Source organism: Arctopsyche grandis, chromosome 13 (assembly GCF_051622035.1).
Source record: "Arctopsyche grandis isolate Sample6627 chromosome 13, ASM5162203v2, whole genome shotgun sequence".
NCBI classification, from domain to species: Eukaryota; Metazoa; Arthropoda; class Insecta; order Trichoptera; family Hydropsychidae; genus Arctopsyche; species Arctopsyche grandis.
In genome coordinates, this window is record NC_135367.1 from 11,151,142 (window position 1) to 11,163,508 (window position 12,367).

Genomic DNA, 12,367 nt, shown 5'->3' on the forward strand with positions numbered 1-12,367 from the left:
CAGCATTTTAAGTATCGTCTGTCATTAGTTACGTACATAAATGTATGATAACTCTTCGTACCTGAATCTTCGAGGGATCGTCGATTGGCCTGAATCTGTCGGGCTTTGTTTCGTAAGTCATCAACTTGATGATCTTGATGATTTGCTCGAAGCCATGACTCGATTTTTTGCCTCCATTCCCTGTTTTAAATTAAATTCAAATCATTCCATTGTTTTGCAACAGTCAATTATTTATTATTAAGTAATATACAGTACTTTGGTTTTGGCGTTTCTTCCTGAGATGGAGTTTGAGACGATTCAAGTGGTAATCGTGGTGATGCTGGTCTTTCTCTAGCACTGTTTCCATAAGGTATATCCAAACGTGCCCTCGACATGCCGCTTCTTCTTGGCCACGAACCGTCTAAATTATACAAATATTTCATAATTTAAAAAAAAAAGGTTGTATTTTTTTAAATGGTCTATCTTATTTAATAAAACAATGTAAGTTACCTAAACTTCCCCAAGATTTACGTTCTCGTTGAGTGTCGTTAGAAGCTCTTAAGAATTGTAATAAGCCATCTTCGTCTTCTTCGGATGTCAGACGACCTCTTCGTCTACGCAAACTTCCTGTTGGTGTTATATCTGTAGTGATAAATTCTCATTTGAATACAATATAAACATGCTCGATCAGATGAGCTATACCCATGAAATATATCTAACAATTAGTGTAATGTAAAAATGCATACATTGTAGCATTATTTTTTCTCATATAGTTCTTCAGATTCACATCAACAAGAAGAAGATTTTTCTCATGTAATATGTTAGTATATTTGAAACAAAATATTGTCCTATAAAATTAGTAGAAGGCATAGAAAGAATTAGTATGCACAGAAGGTATAAAATGGTTTAGTGTCAAAAAATAGCTATTCTTATTACCGGGAGATGCATCAACGGGAATATTGACTTGGTTTTCGTGTTGAAATCGTCCTGACGGTCGCCTTCCCTGTGGAAATCCAGCTCGAATATCCAAAAGCAGTGAATCAACTATTCCACTTTCAGAGTCGGAACACGGTGTACTACCTAAATTTTCAATTAATACAAATTTACAAACCTATAACATACCTTTCATTTTTAATATAGATAATATAATTTCCATACCTTGACGACGACGCAGTTGATCTTCGCGTTGCTGTCGACGAGCTGCAGCTTGTTGCTCCTGCAATCGGCGTCTCAAATTTTCTCCAGCTGCTTGACGATAACGCATGCAGAAACCTAAGAGTACCTAAAATTTAAAATGTATCAAATATAACACATATAATTTAAATTAAAATATATATTGAACATTTGGAATAGTGTGTACTTTGAAACATTCTTCTAGTTTAAAAGATGCAGGGTCTTCACAGAAGAAATCTGCCAAAGACTTTCGCATTACTTCAACTTCGTCCATATCTTTCTTAAGTGCTGTTACTTCTTTCGCAGCCATCTAAAATAATAATGAAATGAAAAATTTTCATGTAAATAAATCTAGAACAAATCAAAGTTAAAAAAAAGCATCTTTACTTGAAGAAATTCATCCATTTGCCCTCTAATATCAATATCTGTTGACGGCATTTCTACTTGTTTCTTTATTTTTGTTATTCGTGTATCTAATGTGTTTATTTCGTTATTGATTTGCTCCACAGTTGTTTTAGAAGCGTCTTCTAAAATTCGCAAATCATCCGCAAAATGCACCAAGTCTTTATTTTTTCTTTCAGCTTGCTGTAAAAATTTCCACGAAATTACATTTTAAAATATTATAACTTAAACAAGAATAATCATTGAATAGTTCTTACAATGGCAACATAATGCATTAAATTCATTCCAGGTTTATTTGCTCGTATGTCGACAAGCTTTTGAAGCGATGAAAGTTTCACTCCAGCTGCACATCCAGCATATCCTCCGGCATTCAAAAAATTACCAGCAATCAATGCTGTGTATAAAACTTCCTAAAAAAAGTGCCAAGAAATATAAAAATAAAACAATTCATCACTATGAATTATATTTGTATGCTGTATTATTGTAAATGTTTCGTACTTGAAGAGCTTGACTTGATTGTAAATCATCTCCGGCTACTAAAATCGCATTAATTGAACTTTCCAAATAGCTGGTAGCTGCAGCAAATTCTTCTTTTAGTAGCATAGCTTCTATCCTCAATTTGTAACTGTCATCGAACAAGCGTTTATTAGATAATCGTTATAAATGTGATTTTATTTTTGTTAGTTTGAAATAATTAAATACTTTGGTAATTGTATTAGTTGCATGAGAAACTTTTCAGCGTTGCCCAATTTGGTACTGTCGCCATTGAATGCTTTTAAAACATCCAATTCGTCAAGTTCTGGCATTAATCTTAAAAGCCCTCTAAGTCTTTCGGCACCCACCGCACCTTGGGCTCCAATCCGCAACATTTCTATAATTTCTTCATTTGAGCTGTTAATTAAAAATAAAGAAATAAAATTTGCCTTACAACACTCATAAAAAAAATTAACTAACATATAATATGTATACCTTCTAAATTGTTTAAGGAATATATTAACATTCAAACTTCTTTTTCCGTCCAGCAAAGTTATTTCAGTTGTTTCTTTTCTTGGTTTTTTACTATCTTGAGCTTCATTATTCAATCTACCTAAACGCGGAGAGGATCCAGCAGAACCTGGGGGTATTTGTTGACAAAACAATCCTTCCATTTCTTCCCAATCGATTCCAGCTGCTGAAGGGTGTTTATGCTTCAAAGCTACAATTGACCAAATATTGTTTTTGCCAATCACCTGAAATTATATATGAGTTTGAAAATATCTATAGATTTTATATATTAAGTGAATTTTAAAATAATTACTTTATTGTTGGGTATTTTGTTCCAGTTGACTGTTTTCATCTTTGTTTTTGGTACAGGTGTTTCCTGTTGGGGTAATAAAGGAGCGGCTGGTTCTATGATTTCCGGTGGTGGTGGAACACGCAAGGGTGGAGGTGGTGGACCAGAAGGAGCTGGAGGCGGTGGAGGTGGAGGACCACATGGTGCTGGTGGAGGTGGTGGTGGTGGAGGTGAGAATGCTCTTGTAGCTTGAAGAGATGATTTCCTATTGGGACTATTAGAATCTCCTCTATGTTGACAATGAACGCAACCCAATTTAGCCTTAAACAATTATTAACATAAAAAAAACACATACATATAAATTAAAAACATGTTTTAAATGCATGTATGTATATACTTGAGTTGGTGTCCGCAAAAGCTTTGCAGCCTCTTCTGAATTTTCCAATAGAGTAGCTCTATGAACTAAAGTTTCGGCCGCATCCCACGCCAATGTTCCCATAGGATCATTGGGCTCGGCTCTCAAGAGGTGTTGCAGCAAACTGAGAAATGTAGCTTCGTGAGGAGTGTCGGAAACTCTCCTCAACAATGCATAAAATACGTCTAAATGGGAGTTGAGATTGATTCCTTCTGGTCCACGAGCTTCGTCACTATCGCGCTGCTCGGCAAACACATCTAATTGAACTGCTAGGTCTGCTACACCCGCACTATTTTGTCTGTAAAATACACTCATGTTAATTTTAGCCCAAACGTATGTGTCATATTTAAACTGATGAATTCCAATGTCTAAAAAATTACCTTAATTTATTAAGAATTGGTAATATATTGAGACCTAGAATTGAAAAAAAAAGCAGTACATTAGAAAATGTGTTAAAAGTATTAAAATTTATAGTATATGTTATTCAAACCTATAAATTCGTTTCTAACACGAATCCTATCAGGTAAACGTGGAGCTGATATAATTAGGCAATTAATAAAAGCTACTAAAGCAGTCTGGTAATCCGATTGAGAAGCTTTTTCTAGTTCAGATACAATCACACTAAATCTATATCGTTCTCCTTTTTGATTCTGAAAAATAAAAGTGTTATGAAATAATAATATTAAAATGAATGTTTTAAGATTTCAATACAATGAAAAATAAATAACCTGATAATGTGCTAAGGTGTCAAGGGCACGTCCATAACCAGCAGCACTGTAAACACAGAGAGCCGAGAGTAGTTCCACCACTTGTCTTTTCACAGGTGTGCTGGTACTGCCCAATGCTGCTGCCAGCTTTCCCATGTATTCCTTATTCTCTACAATGTACTCGAGACCGACACGACTTTCCATTTTGGCTATTTGCTTTTACTTTTTTACCTAGAATCCAAATATACACCAAAATTAATACACCGCAGTAACAAAGCGCTAATTAAATGATCACAAACTGTGTTTTCACATAAAGTTTTATTTAACTGACAAATAACTTGACATTACTCGAGCAGATGAAAGTTAAAATAAGAAGAGGTTAGTAAAAATATATAACTTTTTCTTAAAATTTTTCAGTAGTTTGAATATTAATAGCATGAGATTTGCATTGCAGACAAATCATCTTAAGAGGGCTGTACACCCGAAACCTTAATTTTGTTGCCGTTCCTTTCTTCGATATATATATTGAGAATGATATATATATTGAGTGAATGCGACAGTTGCGCTTCGACCAGATAAACGTATTTTAAATTGACAAAATCGAGGTTTCGTATTCCCCTATTTTCTCCTCCAAAACTGGACCAATTTAAAAAAAAAATCATCATCGGTATGAGAAAGATATTTTCTGTGCAACTATGCGCGTATTTTTTTTTAAATCGACCGTTAAATAAGCACGCTGGACTCTTTTCGTGGGTGTAAAAAAGAGGCGATTTTATAGATGTTTGGCGGCTCCTAGCTCCTATAAAAAATAACTAATTAAAAAAATAAAACGATAGATGGTGGATATCCGTGGTCCAATGGTGGATATCCATAGCTTATTAAAAAATAATTTCTCTAGTGCCATAATTGAGGAAGGGAGAAGTCTAATACGTTTGTATGGACAAGGCGCTGGTGTCCAGCCCTCTTAATATATATCGCAGAAAAATCTATAAATAAAATATCATTTATATATCTAATCACACTAAGAAGAAGAAAATTAATAATTCCACAATATTTCGTAGAGTTTCAAGATCCAATTATTTTCGTAGAGAGAATAATTGGATCATCTGTTGCTTGTCATTAGTCATTTGAATCACAAATGTAAAAAATAACCATAAAACGTTATTCAAATGCAAAATCTTCACATGTGATATGTGGCTCTGTTGTAATATGAATACGATACAATACAAAATGATATATCAAAATTTTTCTCCCAGCTCTGTGATTATATGTGAATGTTTTCAATTAGCTCATAGGTAATTTTTAAGATATCCCAAAATTTCGTCATCAATGTCGTTGAATGTATGTCATTAACACATTATCGCTTTTTTTTTTGCCGGTTCCGGTTTTTTGAACATGCATACATTACTTCGCACATATGTGTATAATACTCGTATAATAAAAAAAGACAAATATCCACCCGCCTTTCTGGTGCCACTCAAAATGGTCAACTGCTTTCCTTATTTGGAAAATAACACCAGTGTTCAAGGCGCTACGGAGAGCGAATTCACCGACAAATGTTGACTACACCTTATATAGATGATCGACAGATTGGTAGGAAATTTTCATATATCCCCTTAAATTTAGATTTTATAGTTTTATATTTGTGCTTTCTAATTAATATTAAAACAAATGCATGAAATAGTATATGTAATTTAAATGTGGTTTAAAGCTTAATCCACATCAAAAGTAAGAATATTTGTCAAAAAGTTTTGTTTCAGTTAAGTTTTTAAATAATATGCAATTTATTCGTTTAAAAAAAGTTTTTGTTTGATTATTCAAAATAATTTTGTTTTTTTGTGTTATTATTAAATAAAAAGATTTAACTACTGCTTAATGAACTTACTAAGTTGAAAGATGTTTTTTTCAACTGTCAATACATACATATGTAGTTGATGTTGAAAATATAATATACTAGTGGTTTTACCCGGCTTCGCTCGGTATTTGTGATATAAACCGGTTAAACATGGCTAATCTAATAGTAAAAATTTTATTAAATTTATTTGAATATTCATTTGTTTTTTTTTTTATTAAATTTAACGTCACGGATTCTACGAACCAAAACTTACATACATACATACAAAATTTCTTCTGAAATTATATATTAGATGTAAAATAGTTTAAATCTATTCCAACACCAAACATTCTCACAAATGTCAATATAAACAATGAAAATTACATATATTATTGCATAATGTCTGCATACCCTATAGTTATTCATATACCTATGTAGTGTGTTTGCATGCACATGCAACTCCTTGTGTTTAATTAACTGAGTGGCTATTTCTCGAGTAATACGATATGATCTGTCATAAATTTATTTCTTCTATCCGAATTACTAAACACTCGACTAAAATGAATTATACCACAGACCACATTGTGAGAATACTCGTATATTCATTAAGTGTTGTTCTGTTGAAATAAATGTGGGTAATAAATATTTATTCTACATTTATATTAACACTATTATTATGCCTATAAAATATATATGTAAGCACTCAATATGAATATAAATTTGAATATTATCAATATAAAAATGTTTATGTTATCTAATAAAATAACGAATTAAACTAAACAGGAGATGCTTACTTCTTACAAATAATTTCATACGTGTCATCAACGGTTCGGTGATTATTCCGCAAAAAGCGATCTCGCGCACGAATATCTGACACCCAAAAACATCATCAATCGAAAGTAACCCACGCGAAATATTGTACTAACGAGTAGTTGAGTGCCAGATTTTCCGTATTCGCGATTTTTGTGGCAACAATGTGCGAAATAATCCGTTTACCTTCATCAACATCATTTTCAACCCTTCATATATTCACTCTTGTCTTTTAATTTTTTTCCCATTCCTGTGTATACATCGCATCTTCATGGACACCATTTATGATCTTCCTGTATCTACATATCTCACTCTTTACTCACACCTGATGTTAAAAAGCATTATAAAGATCCAAATTGATCGAAATCTTTCTATAGTCTAAATTTAACAATTGTGTTTAATCTTCCGAAAGCAATTTATCTTGATTTCATCTTCATTTTCATACAGCTAGTAGTGAACACAATTTATCATTCGACAAAATCTATATAATATTTAATTATTAATAGCTATTATATCTGACACGCTAAGTCAATTTTAGTTTACTTGTTTTTACGCATACATATGTATGTAAATACGTACATATAATATAAATACATATGTATGTATGTATGTATCATATCTATCCACTCGTCGATGTCTCTTATTTTCGCAACATACATATGTATGTACATACATTTATGTATTATACAATCCAATGTATTGTGTATTTATAAAAAAATACAATCTAAGAATGTTTTTTCCCGTACATTAAACATTATATCTATTCATTTTTAAAATAAGTATCTCTGATTTCTACATACATAAATACAATAAAATGAAATTTTCTTCTGGTAAATGTAAATATGTACGTATGTACGTACATTTGATGATAATGAGTTGCGTTTTTCAATTGAATTAATTTATCTTATTCCAGAATTCAATACCTATATGGAGCGCAGTAGTTGCGACCTTCGATCTATATAAAGTAAAACATTACAATACATAAATCGACAACTTCCTTCAATGATACGTTTTTCAAATTGCGCATCGGCGCCAGGAAAACACATGACGTCCACATGTCTAACTTACATTAAGTGCAAAACATAAATAATGCACATTTGAAGCACATTCATCCATCATATTTACTTGATAGTTAGAGCTAATTAATAAATAGCGTGTTTCACATGTGAAAAAATGTAAAAATACGTAGAATGAAAATATCAGAGCAATCGTTACACAAAGATTAGTTTATTCCATCGTTTTGTACAATACATTTACACTGAGAAAATCATTGGAATTACAAATTTCGTTTATTACCGTCATTTATTTCATTTTTACCATAGATTCAACGACAAGTTGCCCCAAAGTGACACCTATGGTCAAACTTTTATTTTAATATTTATTTATACAGATATACACCCATTTTTACTAACAAGACATTGTACATAAGTATTATTCAAGGCCAATCACAAAAATCGATCATCATAGAGACATCTATGGACAAATTTTTTCCGGCATTTTTAAATATCAACAAATTATGAGATGATGTAAACTCAAATTTTGCGAGATATAGGACAGGATTGCCAATATGTAGGAACCGTTTCCAATGAAATCAGATAAATTGGCAAACTCTGAAAGGAAACGATCCAACTTGGAGTCATATATCCGAGGCCTGGCCAGCAACAAAGCCGGGGATAGAACCCATGACCACACAATCGAAAGCATTACATGCTAACTACTCATCTATGTACATATGTTGCTGGTTTAACACTAAACACATTCTACAATGCAGGTAAACATATTGTAACAAGCGACGAGTTTGTGGGGGGGGGGGGGGTGCCGATTTTATTGTATCTGATACAACAATAAAGTTAAATAAAATGGAAAGACTTAAGCAGAAGATGGTGGGTCTGGATTTAATAACCATACAGATTTTGCCAGCAGCGTATATAAATTTTCGATTCCAGCTGGGATTTGAACCCTTGACCACTCTCCTGGTAAACAATGGCTTAACCAGTTAGCTACGTTGCGCCATTTATAGAATATCATACAAAATTTCATACATTTTTCGCATAATTTTACCCCCATACTGCGGACTAACTATAAGTCATCGGTTCAACTAATGATTATTGTAACAAAGCTTCATTCTTGATCTGTTTAACCTTTTGAATGCTGGCCAACGCCGATCAGCGTTTTACCAACAAGTCCATGGGCCTGAAATTTTGAGCATTTACAAAGTAAACAAGAATACTACCCGCTAAGCCTTTCCAGGTACCATTTAAAAAGATACATAGAACATGTATTTTTGTAATGAACATGTAAAAATACATTGAACATGAACATGTAATCCGTGTCATTCAACGGTTATAAAGACTGGTTTACATCGGAATTTCTGAATTTATAACCATAGCAGAATTTCCCAATGAAAATCTAACTGCTGAGTATTTTAGATTGTGGCTTGGCATTTAGATTGTGAGCATTACATTTTAACAACAACGAAAAAGATGGAACTAGTTTTGGAAAAATACATCCATTAATAGAATTATTTTGTTTATTTTATATTGTTGCAAGATATATTAGAGATATATTAAAACTCGAAATACTTGACGATAGTTATCTAGGATTTGTTTAGATTAGTTACAATTTTTATACCTGCTTTCTATTGAATGTCTAATTAATTCTAGTTGGATGTGTTAGCGAAATTTTCAGCGTGGCGGGCTTTCAACACAAAAGACGTCAGCACTCAAAGGGTTGACGATATATGTAAATATAAGAGATTTTCATGACGCAACTACCGTTGTAGTTTTGAGTCAAAAAGTGGAAACAAGATGAAGAAAGCGAGGTTGTAGAGATGCGCACAAGTATGATAGTCAGTATTTGGTACAAATACATACATATGTATGTATATATGTACATACTCCTACGCCAAGAGTTACGTAAGCATTGCGGGGGCGCATATATTCGCTACAATCAAATCTGATTCGAACGCCCACCTTCAGACGGGGGCTCTCGAGGGCACAGCCCCTCTTACACATCACCACTAAATATCTCAACCTAATCAATGACCGATTATATTACATGTACGCACATTATCGCACCATAAAACTACGATCGATGCTTTTTGGTGTCGGGCCGCTTGCGGATGCGTTGATCGTTATTGGTTCATTGTGGAGGGCAATGGCAATGATTCACCTCGAAGTGTTTGACGACAGGTGGAAATATTGACGATGATGACCCGAGCGTGTCAGATATGGTCTCACGTAACTGTACGAACACTCCTATTGTTTTGTTGGTGACAGTTTCCTGCCAACGGAACTACTTCCTGCTAAAATCGTGACCGGTCTCTTCTCTACACACCGCTCCTTCGTCGATTTATTATTATATTTCGTAATACGATAAGCATCTGCGGTTGGATGTCTTTGTTGTTATGAAATAAGCTATTTTTCGAGAGATTTACTTTTTTTCCAATTGTACAAAACGTTGACTTCTTAGCATAAATCAAACAGACGTGAAAAGCATATTATCAATAACAATCAAATAGTATACATAATATATCCGCTGTAGAAAGAGACTTAAGAGGGCTGTACACCTGAAACCTTAATTTTGTTACCGTTCCTTTCTTCGATATATATATATTGAGTGAATGAGACAATATATATCAATATATATATTGAGTGAATGCGACAGTTGCGCTTCGACCAGATAAAACGTATTTTAAATTGACAAAATCGAGGTTTCGTATTCTACTATTTTCTCCTCCAAAACTGGACCAATTTTTAAAAAAATTCCATCATCGGTATGAGAAAGATATTTTATATTCAACTGTATGCGTATTTTTTTTAAAATCGACCGTTAAATAAGCACGCTGGACTCGTTTCGTGGGTGTATAAAAAAGGCGATTTTATAGATGTTTGGCGGCTCCTAGCTCATATAAAAAATAATTAATCAAAAAAATAAAACGATAGATGCACCCCAATGGTGGATATCCATAGCATATTAAAAAATAATTTCTCTAGTGCCATAATTGAGGAAGGGAGGAGTATAGTACGTTTGTATGGACAAGGCGCTGCTGTCCAGCCCTCTTAAGGGCGAAAGGAAGAGACTAAGGACGCCCTAATGGCGAAAACACACAGCGTTGTACGTGGCACGTGGTTTTTTTTAGATACTTTAAACATGCGAAAAAAATGGGCCGTGCCTTGCACATATTCATGGAACGCCCAGCACGCCCTGCCCCAAAATGACACTCTGGAGTGTTTTCGGTAAAATTGTATCCGTGTATTTATCCTTGCTTGATAACGGTGTATCCCAATATTTGAAGAAATGTAGGAAACCACCTACAGCGGGGAGCCATGCACACGACGTGCCGTACTTCCCTGTGTGATTTCGCCCTCTTTCAGCACCTCTCGACCCTAGCATATCTTATAGACCAGCGGCTCCCAACCTTTTTTGATTTGCGTACCACTCGATAGAATATTCCGCTAATGTAACGCATGAAAAGTCGGATGAAACATTTAGCTTTCAAAACCTTTGAGATGTCAAAACACAAAGTATTTAAAAGAGATATCCTATCCGGTTCGTTCGTGAACACACTAGTTTGTTCATACACGAACTATTGCATTTAGTTTAAGTACGAACAGTCAAAAGCTATCTTTAAATATTATAGACTCACCAGGTGTCCTATGAAACTTTTGGCTGTCAAATCCTGTGAGATGCAAAAAGCTGAATATTTAAAAGGGAAATCCTATGCAAACACATAACAACGTTGCTATGATTTCCGTTTCCGCTCATTTTTAAAATATTGCAACCCAGGGTAAGCATACATATGTACATGTACATAGAGGGTGGGACAAACGATTGAGAATACTTTTTATACTTATGCCAAATAGTTTGTTCACCAAAAATCTAGTATGTGCATAAACGAACCTAATGTACACTTGGACTATAACATACATATACATACATATGTATGAAAATTTTAGTTACACAAAATTTCTACTGGGAAAGACTTTCCATATTGGACTATTAAAATATTAGACTTGATGTATAAACATTATACAGGTATCGGTGACTAGGTACATATTCCAGTTTCCTATGCACACATTTTAATGCATGTATGTGATTATTGAGAACAACGATTATTTTTCATAATTGAGGTCAATCTATGATGGATGACGTTTAATTACGGCTCTTCAACGTTTACGACAAAAACCGACCATTATCATAGCGCAATTTTGAAAAACGATCAATAAATCTTAAATATGTAATGCGCCGCGATTGGCTTATGTAAATTATGTAAAATTCACTAGCTTGTACTGTGTAATTGAATCGAATAAAAATGACAACAAGCCATCAATCGCCACATCACTGAGTCTTCAAAGTTCACGCAATTATAAAAAAAGTATACATACACATAAATTATGTCGAAAATTACTGTGATCTTAATTTTTTTCATCATGAATATATTGAAATAAAAACAGATCAGATCAATTGTTGGCATGTAATGCTTTCAATTGTGTAGTCACGGTTTCTATCCCGTATGCTGCTGGTCAGACCTTGAATACGTGACTCCAAGGTCGATTTTTTGCCAATTTATCTGATTTTATTGAAACGGTTATAATAATTTGGCAACCCTGTACTATACGTTTCGCAAAAAATCGAATTATTCAGCAACTCGATTTTCCCTTATTTTAAAAATGTGTCCATAGATGTCTCTGTGGTTGATAATCGTTTGACCATAGATATCGTGTTTAATAATACACACATGTTTAAATAATTAGTAAATAATTCTAAACCTG

General features: G+C 33.6%; 2 protein-coding genes across 2 annotated transcripts in view; both read right to left on the reverse strand.

Moving 5' to 3' along the window:
- LOC143921168 (uncharacterized) overlaps positions 1-12,367 on the reverse strand; it is a 420,653-nt gene that overhangs the window by 227,135 nt on the left and 181,151 nt on the right. The window lies entirely within an intron of this gene.
- form3 (FH2 domain-containing protein formin 3) overlaps positions 1-12,367 on the reverse strand; it is a 43,133-nt gene that overhangs the window by 1,891 nt on the left and 28,875 nt on the right. The window contains exons 4-19 of the mRNA XM_077443978.1: positions 3,971-4,180; positions 3,733-3,892; positions 3,623-3,656; positions 3,225-3,540; positions 2,852-3,148; positions 2,524-2,783; positions 2,257-2,445; positions 2,053-2,179; positions 1,812-1,964; positions 1,540-1,737; positions 1,340-1,462; positions 1,138-1,261; positions 916-1,059; positions 490-621; positions 256-400; positions 62-180 (exon numbers count right to left, since the gene is read on the reverse strand). Of these exons, the coding sequence (XP_077300104.1) occupies positions 62-180; positions 256-400; positions 490-621; positions 916-1,059; positions 1,138-1,261; positions 1,340-1,462; positions 1,540-1,737; positions 1,812-1,964; positions 2,053-2,179; positions 2,257-2,445; positions 2,524-2,783; positions 2,852-3,148; positions 3,225-3,540; positions 3,623-3,656; positions 3,733-3,892; positions 3,971-4,153 (2,704 nt within the window). The 5' untranslated portion in view covers positions 4,154-4,180. The remainder of the gene's footprint in view (positions 1-61; positions 181-255; positions 401-489; positions 622-915; positions 1,060-1,137; positions 1,262-1,339; positions 1,463-1,539; positions 1,738-1,811; positions 1,965-2,052; positions 2,180-2,256; positions 2,446-2,523; positions 2,784-2,851; positions 3,149-3,224; positions 3,541-3,622; positions 3,657-3,732; positions 3,893-3,970; positions 4,181-12,367) is intronic.